The sequence below is a fragment of the Lithobates pipiens genome, unplaced genomic scaffold (genome assembly GCF_037356315.1).
Source record: "Lithobates pipiens isolate NorthernLeopardFrog02 unplaced genomic scaffold, aLitPip1_a1.2 Scaffold_28, whole genome shotgun sequence".
NCBI lineage: Eukaryota > Metazoa > Chordata > Amphibia > Anura > Ranidae > Lithobates > Lithobates pipiens.
Window position 1 is genome coordinate 111,244,108 of NW_027507789.1, and position 24,165 is coordinate 111,268,272.

The window sequence follows — 24,165 nt, forward strand, 5'->3', positions numbered from 1 at the left end:
ATGGTTTTGGTAAATCTGAAGGAAAAACTCAGCAGACAATCTGATAGTGTGTAGGGGCTTAAGGTAGGAAAAAAAATAGGGAAGAAAGAAATGAGAGATAGTAGGGGTCCCTGGGGTAGTACATGGTAATAAACACATACCATGAATGCAGAGACTAGTATAAATCAAGATGCCATAATTTGTCTCTAAGGCAGCTATGTTTTGTGAGGATGACTTCGTTGTGATCCAAATCTTATCCCAATCGGCTGATTCCAACGAAAACCCAAGATCCATCTCCCATTTAGCCACATATGATGGTGGTTCTGAGATGGGTTTAATAATAAGATTAGTGTAAAGCGTTGAAATAAGGAGATAACAGAGATAATGTGTTATTTACTATTGACCTTGGAGTTATTGCTTTGACATTATTATTTTTTTAGTTAATAATGATTTGATTTGGTATATTTTTGGATGCTTAGAATGCACTTTTTGGTTAAGTTCTATTGGCAGATAGCACGTCTAATTTTATTTGTTTTCTTTTTTTAATGCACAATAAAAAAAAATTGTGGAGAATAATACTTGGCTATGTGTTTTACTTCAAATTACAGTTTGGGAGTAGGCAGTTACATTTAAAAAAAATACAATGTAAACTTGGCAAGGGACACCAATTTGATCTTAAAAACTAGGGGATAATTGTGTTGATGATTAAAAAAAAAAAAAAAAAAAAAATAATAATCTTGATCTCACCAGAAAAAAAGCCTTTGAAAATTTGTTTGTAATAACTCCATCAGTATCACCAGCAAAGCAGCTTCATTATTATCCCATTAAAGAAGAAAATTGTGCGCTGCATTTGGAGATTTCATAATTTTCCACGTCCAAATGTTAATTCTCCATTTACAAGACTGACCGCTTCTGGCTCGTCCTTGCTTCCGAGCATGTGTGTTTGTACTTTTGGACTTTTGTCCGATGGACTTGTGTACACAGGCTCAGAAAATCCGACAAGACACATTTGTCCGAAAAATTTGAAAACCTGCTATCCAACATTTGTGTGTATAAAGTCTGACAACAATTGTCCGATGGAGCATACACGCGGTCGAATTTAGCGCCAACAGCCTGTCATCAAACATTTCCCGTCGGAAAGTTCGATTGTGTGTACGAGGCTTAATAGTAATACTCTCAAATATGGTACAACAGAACAAATTTTGCAGGATTTTGTTGGCAAAAGGAGAATGCTTCAGATTTGCATGTTGCCTTCATTATGTTTTCAGTTTAAAACTTTGTCTGGGTCTCTAGTTGTGGACAGCACTTTAACCTGTTAATATTTGCTTATATTCTTAATTTAGCTCCAGCATCTGTGAAGTTGGAAAACAAAGAGGGAGTTGCATTCCTTAGCAAGCAAGAAGAGGTGAGTTAGAAATCAGAGAAACATAATCACTGAAAATCTACTAAAATTAAACTATTATGCTTGCAATAATGGCCTTTTGGATTTTTAAGAAATATGGAATTAAAGGTCCTATTCTAAATATAAAAATAAAGTTGATCTCCAGCTTTTAGTGAAGTTTAATTTGTTTATTTGGTTGAAGCTGGTCAAAACAAACTATTGCCTTCACGCGACGGGAACTTCTCTGCCCACTCCAAAAATCAAGTTGAGCTGATTGGTGCTCAGCCATTCACAGGAAGCTTTGTATTCTATGAATGAATACAAAGCTTCCCCCTGATTGGCTGATTCGGATATTGTGACATCATCTGCCTGCCTCTCCAACCCAGCCAATCAGATGAAGCTTTGAATTCATTCACAGAATACAAAGCACTGTGAAAGGCTGAGCTCTGCTCAGCTCAAATCCATTTTGTTCTAGGAGTCAGAAGGAAAATCCTATCCCACTACCGGACCACAGTGCACATTTGTTTCACATCTGTACTCTGCAGTGCCCGTCAGTAAGTGGTCATCAGTGCCACCCTATCAGTGGATCTTCATCAGCAGTAAAAATGCGTAGAAAAAATGCAGTCTTTTATTTTTATTTTTTCCTCCACATTTTCCAAAAACTTGTGGAAAAAAATTACCTGTTCAAAAGACTCATTATGCCTCAGAGAGTATGTTGGGGTAATTTTGTGGGCGTTTGCATTGTCCTGGTGTTTCAAGGCCTTCAAAAGCGATAGGTTGTCAATTTATATGTGTACATTATGTCCCTAGAACGACTAGCAGCGCTCCCTACATGTTGACCCTCTGCATGTGGCCAGGCCGTGTAAAAGTCTCACACATGTGGTATTGCCATACTCATGATTAGGGATGAGCTCAGGCGTGTTCACATGGAACACGTGCAGAGCCCGCCAGGAAGTCGGCGCATCGCTGCGCTAATCACAGGCAGTGAGACATTGCCCCGATGTGCGGCTGCAGAGATCTGAGCAGAATGTGTTTTGGGGTGTAGTTGTAAGTATACATATAGCATGTGTGAGAAATAACTTGGTAATATGACAATGTTGTAAAAAAAAATAAAAAATTCTTCAATTGTGTGAAGATTAAAAGTACAATTTCAGTCTTTGCAGATGACACTAAGCTATGCAGTGGAATAGCGTCCTTACAGGATGTCTCCAATTTACAAGCCAACCTCAATGCACTGTCTAATTGGGCGACTGTCAGATTAGGTTTAATGTTGATAAATGTAAAGTTATGCACTTGGGGGCTAACAATATGAATACATCATACATATTGGGGGAATCTATAGTGGAGAAGGATCTGGGGGTTTTGGTAGATCATAAGCACAATAATAACATGCAATGCCAAGCTACGGTTTCCAAAGCAAGTAAAGTCCTTTCTTGTAATAAGAGAAGTATGGACTCCAGAGAGGGATCATTTTGCCCCTGTACAAATCGTAAGTAAGACCTCATCTGCAATATGCAGTTCAGTTTTAGGCACCAGTTCTCAAAAAGGATATGGGAGAACTGGAGAAAGTGCAGAGAAGGGCAACCAAACTGATAAGAGGCATGGAGGAGCTCCGCTATGAGGAAAAATTTGAGGAACTGAATTTATTCTCTCTTGATAAGGGGGATATGATCAACATGTACAAATATATAAGGGATCCATATAGTGAACTTTGTGTTGAGTTATTCACTTTACGGTCAACACGGAGGACAAGGGGGCACTCTTTATGCCTAGAGGAAAAGAGATTTTATCCCTAAACACGGAAAGGTTTCTTCACTGTAAGAGCTGTGAATATGTGGAATAGGCTCCCTCCAGGTGGTTCTGGCTAGCTCAGTAGATTGCTTTAAGAAAGGCCTGGATTCTTTCCTAAATGCAAATAATATTACTGAGTATTAAAATTTATAGGTAAAGTTGATCCAGGGATAATCCGATTGCCTCTCTGGGATCAGGAAGGAAATTTTTTCCCTGCTGTAGCAAATTGTATCATGCTTTGCTGGGGTTTTTCAACCTTCCTCTGGATCAACTGTGGGTATTGGATTGTGTATATGGAATTGTATAATATATTATTATTTTTATTTTATTTTTTATGGTTGAACTAAATGGACTTGTGTCTTTTTTTTTTTTTTTCAACCTGAATAGCTATGTAACTATGTTTTACAAATAACCATTAAGGCTCGGTTCAAACCTAAATTGGCCGCGGATCACACAGTAATGCTGTGTGTCGCTGTTCTCCATTTCAGAGATGATTCGGGGCAAAATCCTTGCCTGAATTCGGCCCTGAAACGGAGCCAAAGATGCACAGAGCAGTAGTAGTTTTCAGTAGTCGGGAAAGGAGGAAAGTCAGTAGAAGAAAAGAGGGTCGTTTCCTCCCATGACTCTTGAGATGAATATCGGATCCTTGGGTCGCACATTTTGTCAAATGTCTTATGCGTTTTGTAGCATATTTGTCAGCTCATTAACCATGATCCAACTTTTTTGTTTAACAAGTTTGTGGGCACTGTCACCCTTTTTCCATTTTTGTTCTATTGGGCAACCAGTAAGACCTATGACACTTGGTATTTAGTAATTTCCTCCTTGAATCTGACAAAATAAAGCAGTTTCTGGTAGTTTGGGAAGATTCACTTTAGTTATATTGTAGATCAAATTGTAAATCCTGATCCAGGATTTTTTGGGTCATTTCTCACAAATATGAAACCTCATGCCCATCTGGCCACACCTTCTGAAATATTGAGGCGAGGTCTTGGGGGATATATTTGCTAATCTGACCAGGACCATGTACCATCTCCATAGCATTTTATAGTTTTAAATTTGAGGTGATCGATGCTTGCATTAAAGTGGTTGTAAAGGCTGTGTCACATACCTGGTGGATGAGCCCAGAATGCAGAAGGAGACCTCTCTTGCGTTCCTGACTCGCCGCTCCTGATAGTGGAGACAGGTAGCACGGCAGTACAAGGTAGCACGAGTGCCTGGCAGGATCAACAGCCAGTAGGTGGATCAGGAAGTTTCTAGAGGAGCTGTAGCCAGATCAGCAGACTTGGCAGAGGACAGGAACCAACTGGAACCAGGGATCGCACACAGGAACAGGTAAGTAGCACTTGAATATAGATGCACAGGAATGTCAGTCAAGCCGGGTCAACCCAGACATCAGGTACATGAACCAATGTATGAGACAGGGACGGAGTCACAGGACAGGCTGGGTCGGTAACAGGCAGGCATGGATGGATCAGAGGATGAGGCGGATGCAGAGACGTAGACAAGCCGGAGGTCAGAAGCAGGCAGAAGGCAGAGGAGGTCACAGGTCAAGCCGGATATACACAAGATAAGGCTCAGCAACACAAGATAAGGCTCAGCAACAGATAAGGCTCAGGAATGCTGCAGATCAGGCAGCAATGACTGAGGGGAGTAGTAGTGTTCAAATAGCCCACCTAGCGCCGGTAGCTGCGTGCACGCTCCCAGGCACCCGCAAACGCGTACGGACAGGAGAGGAACCACTGTTCCCAGCCAACCTTTTCTGACAGGCTGTTTGTTGTTTTTAATGGGGAAAAAAAATGTTATACTTGCCTGCTCTGTTGCTGTGGATTTACACAGAGCAGCCTGGATCCTCCTTTTCTCAGGTGCCTCTTAAATGCTCCTGGCCCCTCCTTCCTGTTTAGTGCCCCACAGCAAGCAGCTTGCTATGGGGGGACCCCAGCCAAGCCACAGCTCTGTGTGTCTAGTCAGACACAGAGTCTCCCCGTAGAATGCATTAAGATAAAAAAAAAAAAATCCTTCTGACTTTACAACCACTTTATGCTATTTTCTATTTCTTGCCATTCTTGAAATTTCCCACTCCCACTGCAGCATATAGGATCATTTGCAAGTAGGTTTAGTAAGCATAGTGTGTATATAGTGGAAATGTTCCCTTAATGCTTCTTTATCCATAGTAAGCCAAGTCGATTCAAATATATTCAGTTAAATGCCGACTTGTCTAATATTTAGATATATAAATGATTTGATGGCTGCACACTCAATACTTGCAAAAAAAAGGCTTTATTAAAGAACAACGTCCAATAAAACAACCACAGCTGATCAGGCAGGGGAGGGAAAAGGCAGGTAGATGCATTTCACATGGAATATAATAGTGTGTGTGTGTGTGTGTGTGTGTGTGTGTGTGTGTGTGTGTGTGTGTGTTCCATCTACTGCAAGACCTCAAACCAAGCTCCACCCGGGTGTGTCAGGACATATTCCAGTTTACAAAATAAATATGTAATCAAAAGGTTGAACTCGTGGGATAGTAGTTAACTCAAAAACATGTGTAATAACAAAAAATGTATAAAAACATTTATGCATACTTATAGGGGGTCCATGCACAGAAATATATACATGTTAATGGATGGAGCGACTGAGAACAGAGTATCCTCAAATGAGACCAGAACTATCTTGCATATTGTATAACTGGTTACTGACAGATAAATCAAGCCATCAAAAACAGGAGGGACAAAGACCAGAAAACTGAAGGAGGAAGCTTTTCGTCAACTGTCCGATAGTAACACATATTGTAAATTAAAGGAGAATCTCACTTGTAGCTATAAAAATGTGTTGAGCGATCTTATAAGGAAAGGGGTTAGAATAGTTTTGTCTGCCAAAGTCCCTTATGGTCCCTGACATCCCTATAACTCCAATATTTCACCACCTTTCAAAGACACAAGGGTTTAACACCTTTGACTGGGCATCCCATAGTAGCTCAGTTTGGGTCCCTTTAATGAACAGCTAATCTATTGTTAAACTCAGCTATTTAAGGGGCACTAAACCACTCCTGAGGATAGTAGATAGTGTTATAAGGGAACCCGATGACGGGTGGATTGTGTGTGATGTTTCTATCTCTACTCATCCATGCCATATATTATAGGTCTTAGAGCTGTTAGTTTCTTTTTGGGTCTCTACAGTAAATTTTCTGTGACATGTAAAGAGTTTTTATTTTGGAATGCTTGGACTATTTGCTGTCCCACAATTTCTTCTCCTTTTGATGACGCCTATCTCCAGAGATGTGGAGCTGGTCTGGGAGCTTGATATTTTTATTTTTTCCACCCTCTCTCGCTAATCTCTATATGGGATGATGGGAGAGGGTCCACATATTTTAGAGATAGAAATCCCTTCTGGACCAATATTAAACTGTACTGTCGGTATATAGATGATCTGCTGTTTATCTGTTTAGGGGACATTTAATAACTTGAATGAGTTTTTGGACTATTGACAACTAATTAAATTTGCGATTCACTGGACCAATGAATAGTGGATCAATCCCTTTCCTGGGCATCTCCCTCTCACACAGAGAGAGCAGATTAGTCTCTAGTCTATATAGGGAACACACTCTTCCGCACCCATTCTGGACATCCCTGTCATATCATTCATGGCATATCAAGGGGGCAGTTCATATGTCTTAGGAGAATATGCAGTGAGGATGTGGACTTTTGGTAATGAAAAGATGGAGATGACTGACAGATTCCTTTCACGGGGGTACAATAAGCCATTATCAATAGGGTTGTAGATGCCATGAGTACCATCCAAAGAAGTGCATTACTAAAAGAAAACACACTCGATCTTTGGGGTTCCAGTGTTCTCTACTCCCTACAGTCTCTAAATTAGAAAGATTAGGAGGATAATAGAACAGCATATTCCCATACTGAATGATAATGAGGTCTTTGCCAAGATTTTGTCCAAAGGGTTTAAAGGTGTGTCTCGCCAGGCACCTACTTTGGGTAACGCTTTATCACCAAGCTATTTCAGCTATCGCGTCTACAAAATAGGGGACTTTTATTATTTATTTTTACTTGTAATGGTGGCATTTAGTGGGACTGCACCATTGCGGCAAACAGATCGGACACCTAACTGACATTTTTGACACTTTTTTGAGAACCAGTGACATTATTACAGTAATCATTGCTAAAAATATGCACTGTTATTGAAATAATGACACTGGCAGGGAAACGGTTAACATCAGGGGCGATCAGGGGGTTAAATGTGTTTGCTCACAGGGAAAACACACAGATCTGTCTTCCTGCATAGCAAAAAGATAGGATCTGTGTGATCTCCTCTGTCAGAACAGCGATCCCATTCTGGCACTGCGGGGAAAAATTGCGGGTGGCCGGCGGACATTGAGACCGCCGAACCCGCTGATTAGCCTTTAAAAAGCAAGTTTCCCCCAACGTGAAGATATACTACCAAGCCATACAGCTTGGTAGGATTATAGATTGGAACCGACACCGAGACCTGAAATTGTGGACAATTGTGTCCTAGTTCTGAAATCCTCAATATGTAGGAAAGTACAAGAAACCAATTATAAACTTATGACAAGGTGGTACTTGACCCCGCGTCTCTTGCACACCTATTATCCGAACACCCCAGCAATGTGTTGGAGGTGTCAGGGAGACAGGTACGCTATTACACATATTCTGGTCTTGTCCGAAGCTATCCCATTTCTGGTATACAGTCAGAACGACTATACAGAAATTTACAGACTGTCATTCCAAACGATCCGGCATTTTTTCTTCTCCATATAAATACCATGTCGATTAAGAAATACAAAAAAACGTTGCAAAATCCTGTATCCCGATTAACTAGAAAAGTCAAGCCCTGCCAATGGTAGCTAGCTGGGTCCAGAGAGTAGAAGACATTAGGAGAATGGAGGACCTGGTGCTCACGGCGAAACAGGAAGAAAAATATAAAGCGACATGGGATTCACTTCGTGGGAAGAATCCTCTCCTTACTGCAGCTGGGTATGGGCTCTGTGTTTTGGCTCTCATCACTTTCAAGGGCCAGATTTCTAACCAGTTTGTCTTATTTCAGAGATCATTTCTCTTTCACTCCTTCACCCAATCTAATTTCTTACCCTCCCGAGTCCTGTCCCTGAGCTACATACTATATCGAAAATAAAACAAGGAATATGTTTTTTGCCTTATCTACCTTAAGTCATATTGCTAATTGCATTGTACTTGTTTGTAGCACAAATATAGAAATTTGCACTTAAAACAGTAATTTTTTAACTTTTGGAAATGCCAGTAAAAAACGTGGCTGTGTCAGTAAATTTTAGGAGTCGTGCCAGTAAATATCAATCTCGTAGGTTGGCGACACTGCCACACACAGTCATTGATATTTATGGACAACTGTACACATCAAATGTGGCTCCTAGGCATGGTAAACTCGAGTTTTACATTGTATGGTGCCATGGAAACCCCTTGTTCTATTTGCATAGGGACAAGGTGATATTGAGGCCCAGGACTTCCTTCGTGCCTAAGGTATTTTTTTTGGCTTTCAGCCCAAACCAGATATTGCTCTCTTATCCCTCTGTCCATATCCAGTTCCCCAAAAGAAAGTGTCTGGATGTGGTGTGGTCCGTGCGAGTCTGTTTCTCAGCCACTGCTATTTAAAAAAAAAAAAAATACTTCTCCTTTTTTTTTTTTTTTTGCATTCTTGATTCCTTTTTTTTTTCTCCAAATTTCTGTTGCCCATTTCCTTAGGCCTGTTAACCTCTGTATGTGGTCTGCCCCTCCTGGGTGGCTTTTGGACATCCCGAGAGTCTTAAGAATACAAAAAATTCGTTTCCTTCGACAATAAAGAAAATTGGAATTTTGTACTCACTTTAAAGTTTATTGAAGGACACAGGACCCTCCTCTCTGTGCTTATTTCATGCTCTTGGTACTACTGTGCTATACAACCAGTGGCGTATCATCCATGTGTGCAGAGTGTGCGTCTGGCCTCCAAGGATAGGGGGGGTACGCTGTGCGATGACTAAACTGCACACATGGATGAGACTACTGCCGATGCCAGCTCGGCATCACCATGAATGGGAGACGCACAGTGCCGCTTCCTCATGGTCAGTGCAGTCATTGACAGAGAGGAGAGGACAGCAGTGAGTATATAGTGTATACATGGCTGCTGATAAGGGGGGCGTGGGCAGCTGACAAGTACATTTGTGGCCACTAAACTACAGTTCGTTCCTCCTGTCATTCCTGTTCTATATCTTCCCTCTATCTCTGCAATCACTGATTGTACTGGGTTAGTCTCCCTGCAGTCCTTCACTTATGTACTCCTCCTCTTATCAGACCATCCTATCCCTCTGCCGATCCCAGTGCCCCAGCTTATATATTATCTGCTCTCTCCCCTCTCCGCTACATTCTCATGGGATGCACGATTTGCTTCAACACTGTTCAGCAGCTACCTTTTTTTATCTTGTGCCTTGCACCCCTTTCCATATAATGTGCCTTGCTGACCTCCTGTACACTGCCCTGTTGAGACCCCCCCATTGTCTATTTCGGTAAGGAATGAGCTTGAAGTTTTTTCTTTTAGGGCTTTTCCAGGCCTGCTATAGTCCCTCTGAAAAGTGATCCACCAAGACATTCAGAAGGTGGCACTGCACTCCTTTCCCTGCATTAACCACCCACCACCATACACTCTGCACTCCTCTCCCACACATACTACTCACCGCCATACACACTGCACCCCTCTCCTACGCGTACTACCCACCATCATACACTCTGCACTCCTCTCCTACACATACTACCCACCGCCATACACTCAACACTCCTCTGCTACACATTGTACTTGCTGCCATACACTCCGCACCCCTCTCCTACACATACTACCCACCTCCGTACACTATGCACTCCTCTCCTACTCACCGATATACACTTTGCTCCTGCACATACTACCCACCTCTATGCACTCCTCTCCTTTTACATGCTACCCACCTCTGTACACCCCACACTCCTCCTTCATATACTAGTCACCTCTATACACTATGAACTCTTCTCCTGCACATACTACCTACCGCCATACACTCTGCACTCTCTTCTTCTGCACATACTAGTCACCTCTATACACTCTATTTGTGGGAAAAAAAGGACGCCAATTTTGTTTGGGAGCCACGTCGCACGACCGCGCAGTTGTCAGTTAAAGCGATGCAGTGCCGAATCGCAAAAAGGGGCTTGGTCCTTTGGCTGCAAATTGGTCCGGGGCTTAAGTGGTTAAAGGGAAATGTTAATGGATTTTGCCCTATTTACATCTTCATAAGAGTGTTTGTATCCCCAGAGTATTATGGGTTTTTATTGGCTACTATAGCAGTGAACACAGCAAGAGCTGTGTACATTTTATACGTTTACATTTGAGCAAAGCAGAAGCGCGTGTCCACATATGAGTTTTGGATATACATTGCACTTTTGCTTGTTCCAGCTCCTCCAGTTGCATACTCAGGAAAAAATAGCTGCATTCAGGAAAAAAAAAAAACGGGAAACGCAAACTCAGATATTTCACCACAATCTTTCTGAGGGATGTAAAAAAATGTTAGTTTAACTTTAAATGTAGGTTGAACTAAGCTATTAACATAAAGTACACTAGAGAAAGATTAATACTGATCTTCATATACATAAAAGTGTACTGTCTACCACAAACACATATAAGGGGTTATTTACTAAAGGCAAATCTACTTTGCACTGCAAGTGCACTTGGAAGTGCAGTTGCTGTAGATCCGAGGGGGACATGCAAGGAAAATAAACAGCATTTCAGCTTGCACATGATTGGATGATAAAAATTAGCAGAGCTTCCCCTCATTTCAGATCTACCCCTCAGATTTACAGCGACTGCACTTCCAAGTACACTCTCAGTGCACTTTTAGTGCAAAGTAGATTTGCCTTGCGTAAATAACTGCCCTTGTGTCCTTCATGTATGCTTTACTATTTTCCAACCAAGAGTTGAAAACTAGTGGATCGTGTCTAAAATGGGAACAAAATCTTAACATCAATCTTACAGACGAAGACTGGGATCACATGCTACATAACATCCACAAAGGCTCAGTGAATACCACAATCCAAGAATCGGGATATAAACTCCTGGCAAGTTTTTTTTATCTTACACCCATCCAATTAAGCACATTTTCTCCCACATCTCCCTCTTTGTTTTAGATGTGGAAATTAACGTGGTACCCTGTTACACATTTGGACATGTTCGAATGTACAACCCTTCTGGAAGGAAATACACAAAAATATAACAAATATAAATTACCATCTACACACTAGACTTTACACCACACACTTGAAAAAAATGTTTTTGGTAATGAGGAGCGCTAAAAATTAAACACTAATAATACCTCCTAGAGGCGTGCCTGGTTATGCAAGTCTATTTTTCTTCTTTTGGCTCCTCTGGCTGTCAGCGATGGAACGCACGCTGTAGCAGTGTACAGATACAGAGCGGTTTCTCCATTATTGTACGTGCTTATTAGCCCCAGTGCTGGATGCTGGCACCATCAAAAGTAAGCGACCATTTGGCATCTTGTTTTTATCATGTTTTATTAAAATGGGATTACACGATGTTGCTGCCTGTTTTCCTTGCATAAATACCCCCCCTGGCATATACTTGTGGAGAGGACTCTGCATGGGACAATGCTTGGTTGAGACAGCAAGTAACAGTTGCAGAAAGCGCATTTGACTTTTTTCTAACCATTAAGGTCAACACCTGCTGGTAAGGAGACATCCATACTTTGAGCACATTTGGGTGTGAGTTACAGTTGGTGAAGGTGGTTTCATCTGCACAGTGGAAGTAATTTCTGTGCATGATCACAAACAGCTTGGATTAAAATCTGCACAGAGGACATTTATTTATTTATTTATATATATATATATATATATATATATATATATATATATATATATATATATATATATATATATATATACAAATTGGGTATTTTGGCATGAGGTTTTAAATAATTTTAGACCACACATCCCTTCCACAATCCATATACCGCAAATCCCTGGCTCTACATCTTGTAAACGCAGCTAAAAGATGCATCACACTGAAATTGAACTCTTCTACCCCACCATCAATTTTAGATTGGATACGCTATGTTCATCAAACAGCTGAAATGGAAGAGCTGATACATATGGGCTTGTTGGATCCACTACTCAAACTCTCTACACAGAGACCACACCCCTTGAATAATTAAACAAGATTTATTGGATATATTTTTTATATTTCTCTTTTCCATGACCTATCAGTCTAGAGTCAACATTTTAATGAAAATTCTATTAAATATTAAGATAATACAGTTTCTTCAAATAATCAGAAAAAATGATACATGTAAGGAGATGCATGATGTAAGGACATACCCACAGCCGGACACAGCTTGTCCCCCTTGGGGTGTCTGGAAATGCTGGTAATATGTCCGAAATCACTAAATTATTGTAGACCTAATAATACATATTACTTGTACGATATTGAGATGCCCCTTTAGCTCTTGGACACTAACTACATGTCTAGTTTAGCATATCTATATGTACCTCATTATTGTTAGAAGCTTACAAATGTTGCATCTGAATGCTTGTAATTTCTATTTTATTCCTTGCTTTGAAAAATTTCAAAAATTCAATAAACCATTTTGGAAAAAAAAAGCATACTGTCTAAAAACTGTTACATTTTTTGCTTTTTGTGTGTTACAGAGCAAAAAGGCTAAACAAAAAGCACCAGCAAAGGTTCCCAAAAAAGACCCCAAGCAACAGAAGAAAGCAGACCCTTTGAAAAGTCAAAAGACTACACGTCAGCTACTGGGAGAAATATACAATGATATGGAGTATCTGGAGACACTACTAAAGGATGAAGGTTGTCATCAACTTATGATCAAAATGTCATGGAGGAGAAGTACAGTAAAAGGCTTCCTAGTATCTTATCTTAGTATGTCCTCTGTTAACCTTGTTCTGACACTTTGTAAGCATGCATCTCTTGGTCTCTATGGTGGATATAAAGTTTTATTCATATATATGATTTGGAATCTGGTGGTTGAGTCAGCCCCTATCTTTTTATATATATTTTGTACACTCCAACAGTGAGATCACTCTGCCTATCTTCCTGGAAGATTAAAAATCCACCAGGGAGAGCAAGACCCATCATAATATCCACGGCAGGTATACAGACCCAGTAAATAAAGCATAGAAGTCATCAGATGATGGGTGATTTTAACTCCCCAGCGTCTACAAAAAAACTGAAATCTCTGTTTTGGGTGGACTAAACCTTTAATTCTCATGACCTGTTTGCTGAAATGGAGAGTTACCATGAATTGTACACAGTAGGTTTTGTGTTCTACATACGCCTAGTCTGCAAAGCAGTAAGAAGTAGTGATATGCCTGTATACATCTTTTATAGAGATCTAGAGAACAACTAGCATGCATGTTTCCAAAGAAACGCCAGATATAGGAAGACTTGGATATGGTGATAGAAGTGTGCTTAATCAAACTGTAAAAGCTGATGAATATATGCTAATAATCAACCCATATTTAAATTGCGTTTTAATTGTCATAGGCCTGGTGAAAGGAAATACTCGAAGTGGATTGAAGCTGCAAGACCTGATATTGAATGCAATCACCTACCTGGACACACGCACAGAGTTCTGGAGGCAGCAAAAACCTATCTATGCACGTGAGAGAGACCGCAGGATATTGCAGCAGAAGTGGAAAAAACAACGGGCCAAACCATCTGATCCCCACCAATACATCCTTAACAGCATGGAAGAGATTGACTTGTGTATGTACATATGTATTATAGAGATATATAGTGTTGACTAGTATTTATGATTATGTACATACCCCTCAATCATTGTAGTAGTATGGACATATACATATCTAGATCTGAGAGATCTTGTACAAAAGAGATAGTTCAATCAGCAATACACATTCATTTATAGGGTTACATAATATATACAAATTACACACCAGACAGTATGTACATCACAATATACAGTGTAGGTCCCCTGGCTTACATGATATTTACAAATTACTCACAGAATCGTATTTACAATACAATATAAGGTGCAAGTTCAGAGTTAGGTTACCTGTTAACTTCAGGTCAGCCCATGGTGACTGCCGTGTGCTCCCACACCAGTGTGTCTTGGCTTGCTCACAAAGCATTATATCCCCCCCCCTACTTTCTGTAGTGTGGCTAATACATTCTCCCTAATTGGTCACTGTACCTAGTCAATGTATATTGGGAACAGCCTGATTGGATGAGTCAACGAAAGCTGTTGTTTACTTCCCAGGTGAGATGTTATCAGGGAAAACAAAAGGCCAAGCTTTGAAGTTGAACCAATTACAGTAACACCAACCCAACACTCAATACTTTACATATATATTTAAATCTAATGGAAATATATTTCTAATTACAATATTGTACAGGTATTAATGGAGATTTCACATAAACTCATAAGGCTACAGATGGCCCCTTGTGGCCAGTTGAGAATATGAGACTCGGCCACACATAGAATAATGGTTTATGTGCAATCTTCTTTAATATTTTGAACGTTTGGCTTTGCCCTCTGAAATGAAATAAAACTCTTTGAGAAGAAAAAAAAAACTTTTAAAATCCCCATATCTACAGTTCACATTTCTGGATCCCAGTATCGGTAGTCCTCACTTGTTCTGAATGTAATAAGTCCATAATAAAAATCATAGGATACAAAATACAATAAAAAAAACAAGAGGGATAAAAAACAAACAAAACATGAGGATCCTTGTTCTCGACCGTCCAATAATGTTAGTGCGAAAGTCAATAATGTCAATCTGGTCATGTTGCCCTTGCTTCTGGGACAGCCTTCCATGGTGATTCCCGTTGGATACCGCGTACAGTAATGGCCTTTGGATCAGCTTTCCCGGCTAAGATTATACTTTGTTAATGTGGACAGAGGTAGAGAAAGAACACCACAAGTACATTTGAGACACATGCATTCAAATTAATGCTTGTCTGGTAAGTCTGAGCAGTTAGGACCTTTTATTAGAATTACCATAGATATACTGCGACATATTAATAAGACCCCTTTCTCAATGACGTGTAACAATTTGGTTACGCCCTTCAGCCAGGTGTCTGATTTCCACCCCCCATCTTTCTTCCTCCATGGTCATATGCCTGCAAGTAACTTCTGCCGTATACCACTGTGTGTCTGTGTATGACCCTTCAAGTGTGCAGGGGGTTCTTGTTGCCATCGCAACTCACCACTAACTCCTGTTACTGAAGCTATGTTCAGTGCTGGTCCCAAACCTTGGGCACCGTCCTTGGCTACCATGTGTAGCTACTGCACGAGCCCTGCCTTTAGCAGGCTACGGAAGAGGTCATCACTTTAAGAGTTCTCATTGCAGATTAGGCAGTGTCGCCTACGCAGACAAACATGACTGGATTTCAGAATACAGATAGGTGTGATGTCACCAGTCACTAGTGGCTTCTGGAAAAATCTAAATAAAATACTCTTAAGTACAAATGTACTATACTCCCTGCTATTTGCCAATCACTATGAGTCTCACCAGTCCCAGTATATCTATATGATATTGACGCAATGCTCTTTGAACTTATTATGGCACAAAAAGAAAGAAATGAAAAAGAAAAATATATATCAATGACCACATCTGATGACTGCCCAACATTAGAACTGTAGAGAGGATTGTATGTCACATATACACAGAAAATAGTCACATGGCTGTTGCTAAAGCCTTATGTTACTATTGTCATGATAATAGCTACAATGACCTAAAATTATATAAAACAATTATCCAATGTCATAAGAGAAAAACAAAAACTGTTGGATACTCGACCCATCCCCAAAATGCTAAAGGGAAGCTTTTAATATTCTATATCAACATTTGTAATTGCTTTAAATGTTCTCCATATAATGTTCCCCATACTCCCCTCTTTTTTTTTTTTTTTTTTTATTTCACCATAGGCAAGCCAAACTGAAGAATCACCAAAAAAATTAAAATAAGGTGATATAGGCAGTAAAGAAAAAAAAAAAATAGTTTTCTTTAAGAGAAAAAGTTGAAGGAGAAAAAAAACAATAAAGAAAAAAACTATTCAGATTGAATGCTGCCTCAACCTTTAATTTGTTAAAGAGCCTTGAATCTGTAATTGTGTTAAACAAAATGATTGAATCTGCTTTCAAACATTGCGCAACACCCTCTCTCGGTGGTGATTAACATATTAATTGACTCTTAGTGCAAAACAATTTGCAAGTCAAGCAGGCCACAAAAATTTGTATTAGAGAGAGCAGGACCTCTGTTTATTGAAACAGACCGCCCTAAAGAAGTTAGAATTTAGTAAGGCCTGACTGTAATTAATTCCATTCAAGGCTTCTCCTTAAAACCAACATAAAATTGTTTTAAGGTCCTCATCTGTGTTTCACAATACTTTGCCCCATCTGCGTCCGATCATCCATCCTTGTTTGGGCAATTACCCTAAAATACAAAACTTAAAAATCATTAATAACACCTCACTGTACCTCTCTGAGAGGTTCATAATGGTCTACAATAGTAGTGGATGCTTGGAACAGACTTCCAGCCAAGGTAATGGGTCCATTAACCGTAAGTACAGTCAATAATGTCCAGGACCCACCCCCATATCTATACTCGGACAGACCAAAAATTATGGAAAAACTGGGAGGGTTTGTAAATACTTAAATTCTAAACGACAACATGTAGATCTATAACCTTCACACATATTAGCATCACATGAGTTAATTTGGAAGGAAAAACAAAACAAAACACAAGACCTACTGAATCCATAAGATGCCACAAGGTGCAAAGTAATGTATCGTGGTAGTTTCCGAGTGTCAGAGTGAAAGAACCTTCACTCTAAACCACAGGAAAGGAGAAAACCAAGATCTACACAACATCCCTACAGTTCCTCATAGTTATAGGGATTGAAATTTCATATTTTTGCACAGGTTATTTATTCGCAAGTACATTTAAACTTGTAAAAAAAAATTATAAATTTAAACTGGTACCAGTATTGAGCTCATTTCCAATGAAAAAAAAAAATTATAAACAGTACAACGCATGCGCATTAGTGTGATCACACTTATTTATGGCCATAAAGCAATGTTAAGTACAAAAAAGAAAAATATCTTTGTTTACACATGGACAGTTCATACCCATGCATTCCATCACTCAAACATACACATTCATTTCGATTGCATCCCATACATCCTGGATAGCACCTTGGTAATTGCAAATTAATTGTTATGTGTTTCTGCAAACGGGAGAGAGAGAAAAAAAAAAAAAAAACAACAACCAAGAACAAAAAATAAAAATAAACTGAAGCAAGAGTAAGATTCTGTACTAAGCAACACTTGTACCCTATACCTTTGAATATTTATGGCAGTCTTCTGATCCTTTGGGGAAGATAAACACCTATATTACAAATAACCATGTTTGAATACCTAGCCTAATATACATTACCTTAGGTGTATGTATTTATGTATATACATCTATATTGATACACCTGCTTAACATGTAAATACTTTTTCATGAGCTCCCTGCACCTGGAAAATATAACTTATACAAAAGTTATTACCCTTTTCCCTTTCGTTGGCACAAAGAAAGCAAACACTACCACATTGTTACATTTACATATTTACATTGTTATATGTTCACTGACATCCGCACTTGGATCTGGTGAAAATAAATTACTCAGATCATAGACATCTGAATGACACATTAGATCTGGTACTTCTTTCACTGTTTCTACATTGCTTATATTTAAGTTTTGTTCCCCGTAAGGGGAAGTCCTAGCAGATAATATAGATAGATTGGGCCTCCCTCCTGTATTTTCTGTTTGAATGGAATAGACGGTTTTCTGTGGGGTCTTAACAATTTGATCAAAAGATTGTTTTATTTCTTTTAGTTCTTTATTACACTGTACCACATCTGCATGGCATGCTTCATATTTTTCCTTAAGAACATGTTGTGATGTTTCCATTATTTTATTGGTATTTTCCCAATTATGAATATGTGCCTTCAGTAGCTTAATCTCATTTTCAAGAGACGTAATTGTGGTTATTAACTTAAGTTCTTTCAGAACTGATCTCCTGTGCTGTAATCTGAGATCGCTTTCCATGGTATTTACATTCAAAGGGGAGCATGAGGCTATTTGCCTTTGACTAGTAACTGTGGAGCCATGCCTATAGATCTTATCTTTGGAGGCATTGTAATTGTAATGATGTCTCTTTCTGTTTGAAAAGGTGGCCAATTCTCCTGTAGTGTGGCTTGCTAAATAGGTATTTTTGTTTGTAGGCTGGTGATAAATCTTTGATTTCACAGAATTAGACCTTCTGGCTACATGAAAATAATTGTGCATACAATCCATGATACTTTGATATGAATCTTTAAGAGGATTTATAAAAAATCCACATTGACTTTTAAATTTTGGATGGGCATTAGATATTAGGAGGGTTTTGTACTCTGGGTCCTCTCTGTTTACATTTCTCCGTTTGCCTACATAGTAAGCTGACCATAGCCTGTTTGCATAAAGAAGTGGATTCTCATTATTTTCCTGTTTTGTTCTAAACGCTGCTATTAAGCCTAGGTCAAAGGGATATAATATTTTTAGCAGTTCATCTACAGTTTCATTGTAATCTGCTCTTCCTTCTTTAACATGGTCTGGTAAGGAAGACCATGTGTCTAATTTAACTGTTAATAGTAAAACTTTAACCTGATCTCTGGAGTTGGCAACTCCCAGCAATTTACATCGTTGCAAGACATTATCTGCATGAAATGTTATGTGCACTCCTGGCAATAGTTTGCCAATATTGTTAGCTACAAGTAGCACATTTTCTAAAGACTGTCTGACCTCCCTATCCATCTTTTGTGCTGTACTCTCAATTCCTGTTACATGCACTTCATCCACTGCAGGAATCATCTTTCAAACCCTTTTTTTTTTTTTTTTTAAATAGACTGAATCTTCATGCATATAAACATTGGGCAACAGCTCTTTTCATCTCCTTCTAATGTATCTGGACTCTTCATGTACAAATTCTATAATATATTTAGCTTTTAGCATAAATGATGTGTTCCTTAGTATACTAACAGTAGGCTTCCTAATGATTACACACTGTACAACACAGCTATTTTTTTATAGCCCATTTTTATATTGAGCACCTAGATCACCCAATGTTACTTTTTAGCATTCAGATGAAAAACCCTTTCATAGTGTGCCTTTTGTAGATATTGCAACCCCTTGAGATATTGCTGAAAGAGACCACCAATTTTTCCTGTCCCTTCGTCGGTCGCCATTTGTTGACTAGTATTTATGATTATGTACATACCCCTCAATCATTGTAGTAGTATGGACATATACATATCTAGATCTGAGAGATCTTGTACAAAAGAGATAGTTCAATCAGCAATACACATTCATTTATAGGGTTACATAATATATACAAATTACACACCAGACAGTATGTACATCACAATATACAGTGTAGGTCCCCTGGCTTACATGATATTTACAAATTACTCACAGAATCGTATTTACAATACAATATAAGGTGCAAGTTCAGAGTTAGGTTACCTGTTAACTTCAGGTCAGCCCATGGTGACTGCCGTGTGCTCCCACACCAGTGTGTCTTGGCTTGCTCACAAAGCATTATATCCCCCCCCCTACTTTCTGTAGTGTGGCTAATACATTCTCCCTAATTGGTCACTGTACCTAGTCAATGTATATTGGGAACAGCCTGATTGGATGAGTCAACGAAAGCTGTTGTTTACTTCCCAGGTGAGATGTTATCAGGGAAAACAAAAGGCCAAGCTTTGAAGTTGAACCAATTACAGTAACACCAACCCAACACTCAATACTTTACATATATATTTAAATCTAATGGAAATATATTTCTAATTACAATATTGTACAGGTATTAATGGAGATTTCACATAAACTCATAAGGCTACAATAGACCTATAATATTTTTTAACAGCCACTCCAAGAATAGTCTGATTATTTTTTTCTAAATAAAGCCTTCAAGTAAGCTATTCTGGGACTCCTGAATGTCCAAACTATGAGATGGCCACAGAGCCCTTTCTACTCTTCTTTCTTCTTTTTTTTTTTTTTTTTTCAGCGGTTCCATTTTCAATTTTCTAACCTTCTACTTTCTATAAGTGCCTTTGTTGTTGTAAGGCGTTTGGTCTTTTTTCCCAACTTTGTGTAATATCATATATTACTACCACTGTCGTAAATCAAAGTTGTTGAACATGAATGTTAACAATGGTATATTGACAGTGTATAACGTACCATATTTTGGATCTTCTTCTAGTACTCTCCAAAGGAGATGCAGAGGGAAGCTACAAAAAGGCACAGCAAGTCCTAAAGAACATTAAAAGCTGGAAAGATGACATGCCTAATAAGCAGGAGATAATTGGCAATCTACATAGTTCCATAGGGGCTGCTCAGATGGACATGGGGCAAATGGACGAAGCTCTAAAAAGTCACAAAAAGGATCTGGAGATAGCAAAACAATGGTATGTTGTATAACAGTAATTGCTGAATGTTTATATTTTCGTGCAAAACTTTTAATGGTTTGGGTGAAATTTTTTATTTTATTCATTTTTTTTATTTATTATTCTATACATTATCATGTTTGCATTTTTTACATGTTCAGTTTTAACAATACATTCAGTGCAGATATAAACACATCTAATGCATTTAAAGTGGTAGTAAACTCCCCTATCGTTTTCAGCCAAGGAAGCTGCCATCTTTGCCTCTGTTTAATATTCAACTACTATGGTGCTGCACATGTGATTCGTTATGACACCAGCCATTGGATGGTTTGATAGTTTGGCTGTGAGCCCAGCCAATGTGCAGTTAGCATTCCCGGCATGCCTTTTTTTTTTTTAACTGTTTAAATCCATGGGTTTACTTCCACTTTAAGTAAGGTATTTTTACATACAATCAATAGAAGTATCTAAATCTGTCTTGATATCATTCCCTGCACAGCAGCATTTGGGGAGAGGAGGGAGGGGCTGCTCTAGGAGCCAATCGGGCTCCGCTGTGTGCACATGTGTTGACAGGGAACATGCCGGGAGGTAAGGAGAACAGAAGGAGCTGGGTTGTTGAATTTTTAGTGTGTTATGCTTTACTGTCCAGTCAGCAGGTTGGGAGGTGGCACCACTGTATTTCTTTAAAGCCTATCTCAGGCTTTAAAAATACACAATCATAAAGTATATGTAAAACCAAAACCTTTTTTTTTTTTTTTTTTTTTTTTTTTTTTGTTCAATCTTATTTTATTGAGAGAAGAAATGTGTACAGTACACAAATAAATTATTGCATAATACATAGATATAAAGAACATTACATGTTTAGTATCATATATTCTCAGTGTATAGAGAATTTGTTAGCATCAACGGAAGTAGCGGAGTACATAGGCCTATGAAGCTATAGCATCTAACATGACATATTAAGGGTCGGTGAGCACCACTATCCACTCAACGAGCGGTGCCCACGCATTGCAAACTTGTAAGGGCTTGTGGTATTGCGCTAAACGCAATTTCTCGTAGCAGGAAACGCTATGTAAATCGCTGATTTTCTGTCTGGCGAGACTAGAGATTATGATTTGCATGTTCGTGTTGCACTTCAACATGTAAGAAATAGAGGAAGGAAAGAAGGTGAATGTAGGGGGGTCAAGACAGTATGGTAGGTAGATATTGAAAGGGAGATATTCCACTTAGGCTAGTTAGGTTGGTAGAATCCTCAGCAGCCCATGAAATAAATTCTGAGGAATACGGCAAAACATAGACCAGGTCTGGGAAAATTGCTCCTCTTTACCAGATTCCTGTGACAGTCATTGCAAACTATAAATTCGGTCCACTTCAATTGGCCAATCCCCCAAGGAAGGTGTGCTTGTCGACTTCCAGTGTCTGGGTAGAACCGTTCTAGCTGTTGCCAGAATGTGCTGCAGAACATCTTTTTTGACCAATTTAAGCGATCCAGGGAGCATAGATAACAGAATTACTTCAGGAGAGGGTGTAATTGAGGTCGCCATGAGTCTGCAGTACTGGTCAAAGATCATTTGCCAGAACTTTCCCACAGGGGGGAATTCCCACCAAATGTGGAATAAAGTTCCCCTGGATGATGAGCAACACCAGCAGGTATCCAGGAACGTCAGGTTTATCCAGTGTAAAGTGGAGGGGCATTTTTACCAAAGGGTCAACAACTTGAACCCTTTGTCTTGAGCCTTGGAGGCTAGGGATATTTAGTGAGTCAGAATAAAGCAATTTTGCCAGTCAACAGATGAAATGGAATGACCAAAATCTACCTTCCAGACCTGTGTGTATTGGGGGAGGTCAGGATTGGAAACCATGTGTATGAGAGAGTAGAGTTGGGAGACTACATCCATAGGGGGATCGGCCTGAAGCAACATGTTCTCCAATTCTGTTAAATCAGTAAGTATATCAGGCAAAGGTACGAATGTAGAATATCACTTGTTGCCGCTGCAGCCAATGTGTCAAAGTATGAGGGGATGGGCCAGAGGGAACGTCCATATTCAGAGAAGAATCTGAACGAAGGACTTGGGCAAATCATCTGTGGTCCTCTTTAAACCAACGTCCAAATCTCAACCCCCTGCAGGGCTGGTGGAAAAGCTGGAGTCCCAAACAGAGACGTCATGGGTCCCTTTAGTGGAGATGAGGCCTTAGAGAAATTGGGTCCAAATTTGTATTGTTTGTCTGGTGAGATCGCCAAGGGGTATATCCCTCCTTTCAGGAATTCAGCAGGCATCCACAGCAAAGCGCAGAGGTCTGTGGGATTTAGATGGCTCTCTATTTGTACCCATAATTTGGTGGAGGAATGCTGAAACCAGTCAAGTATACGCATGAGTACTGCTGCTCTATAATATATAGAGGCATCTGGAGCTCCAGCTCAACCTCAAATTTTTGGGAGCAATAGAGTTTGATAGCGTATCCGTCGCCACGCCCCCTGCAGATAAAGGAGGAAAACAGTTGGCGGAGCTTCCTAAAGAACGGGGAGGGTATGTAAATAGGAATTGTCTGGAACAAATATAGAAACTGAGGGAGAACGTCCATTTATAGAGCATTCATCCGGCCTAGCCATGATAGGTGTTTCTTCTTGTAATTTGAGAGATCCGTCTTGGTTCTAATCAGAAGGGCAATGAAGTTAATGGAGAACAATTGGGACCCGTCTGGGAACTTGGATTCTGAGGTAATGGATGGAAGCGGAGCCCGTTTAAAAGAGGAAACTTAGTGGAGACTTGGCGGAGGACCTCTTGGGACAGTAAAATATTCAGGGTTTCTGACTTGGTATGATTAACTTTGAAGTTGCTCAGCTTCCCAAACTCTTGAGTTCCTGCATTATCTGTATTAGAGACAATTGGAGGAATTGCCAGTCGACCTGATCAAATGCTTTTTCCGCATTGACCACCAAAAGGCATAGAGTGACATCATGGGCGCGGGCATAGTCAGTAAGAAGCGGGGTTTTCAGGGTGTTGTCTCTTGCCTCGCGACCACTTAAAAAACCCACCTGGTCCAGGTGTATGAGGTGGGGTAGCAGCGGCTGCATTCTATTGGCTAGAATTTTGGCATATATTTTTAAGTCTACGCCAATTAATGATATGGGCCTATATTTTGCTCATAGACGAAACACCAGGCGATAGGTTAAATAGTGATTGGTAGAAATCTCTGAATGTGTGTGTGTGTGATTATCTTAGAGGGCTCACTGATCATTTCCCAAGCTGAGGCTTCATACAGTTCTTTGAGTTGGGATCGAGTCGTTGAGACCTCTAAGAGTCAATATATAAATAACACACTGTGTAGCGCTAATATTTATAAAAAATAATACTAATCTAAATATATAAATCCAATAAACTATATGTAGCATAAATATCTAAAAGATAACACCATTTAAAAGGAAAGTATAAATAAAAGTGCTCATGCTCTGTGATATTGCACTCAGTCCTTACTGAGGTTATTTTAAAACTAAAT

The 24,165-nt window shown here is 39.5% G+C and overlaps 1 protein-coding gene across 4 annotated transcripts in view; it reads left to right on the forward strand.

Moving 5' to 3' along the window:
• ODAD4 (outer dynein arm docking complex subunit 4) overlaps positions 1-24,165 on the forward strand; it is a 98,746-nt gene that overhangs the window by 34,679 nt on the left and 39,902 nt on the right. For 3 of the 4 annotated variants that reach the window (XM_077459533.1, XM_077459531.1, XM_077459530.1), the window contains 4 exons: positions 1,323-1,384; positions 12,868-13,066; positions 13,724-13,945; positions 20,487-20,691. In XM_077459533.1, coding sequence (XP_077315659.1) covers positions 1,323-1,384; positions 12,868-13,066; positions 13,724-13,945; positions 20,487-20,691 — 688 coding nt within the window. The remainder of the gene's footprint in view (positions 1-1,322; positions 1,385-12,867; positions 13,067-13,723; positions 13,946-20,486; positions 20,692-24,165) is intronic. The other variant, XM_077459532.1, reaches the window with a different exon arrangement.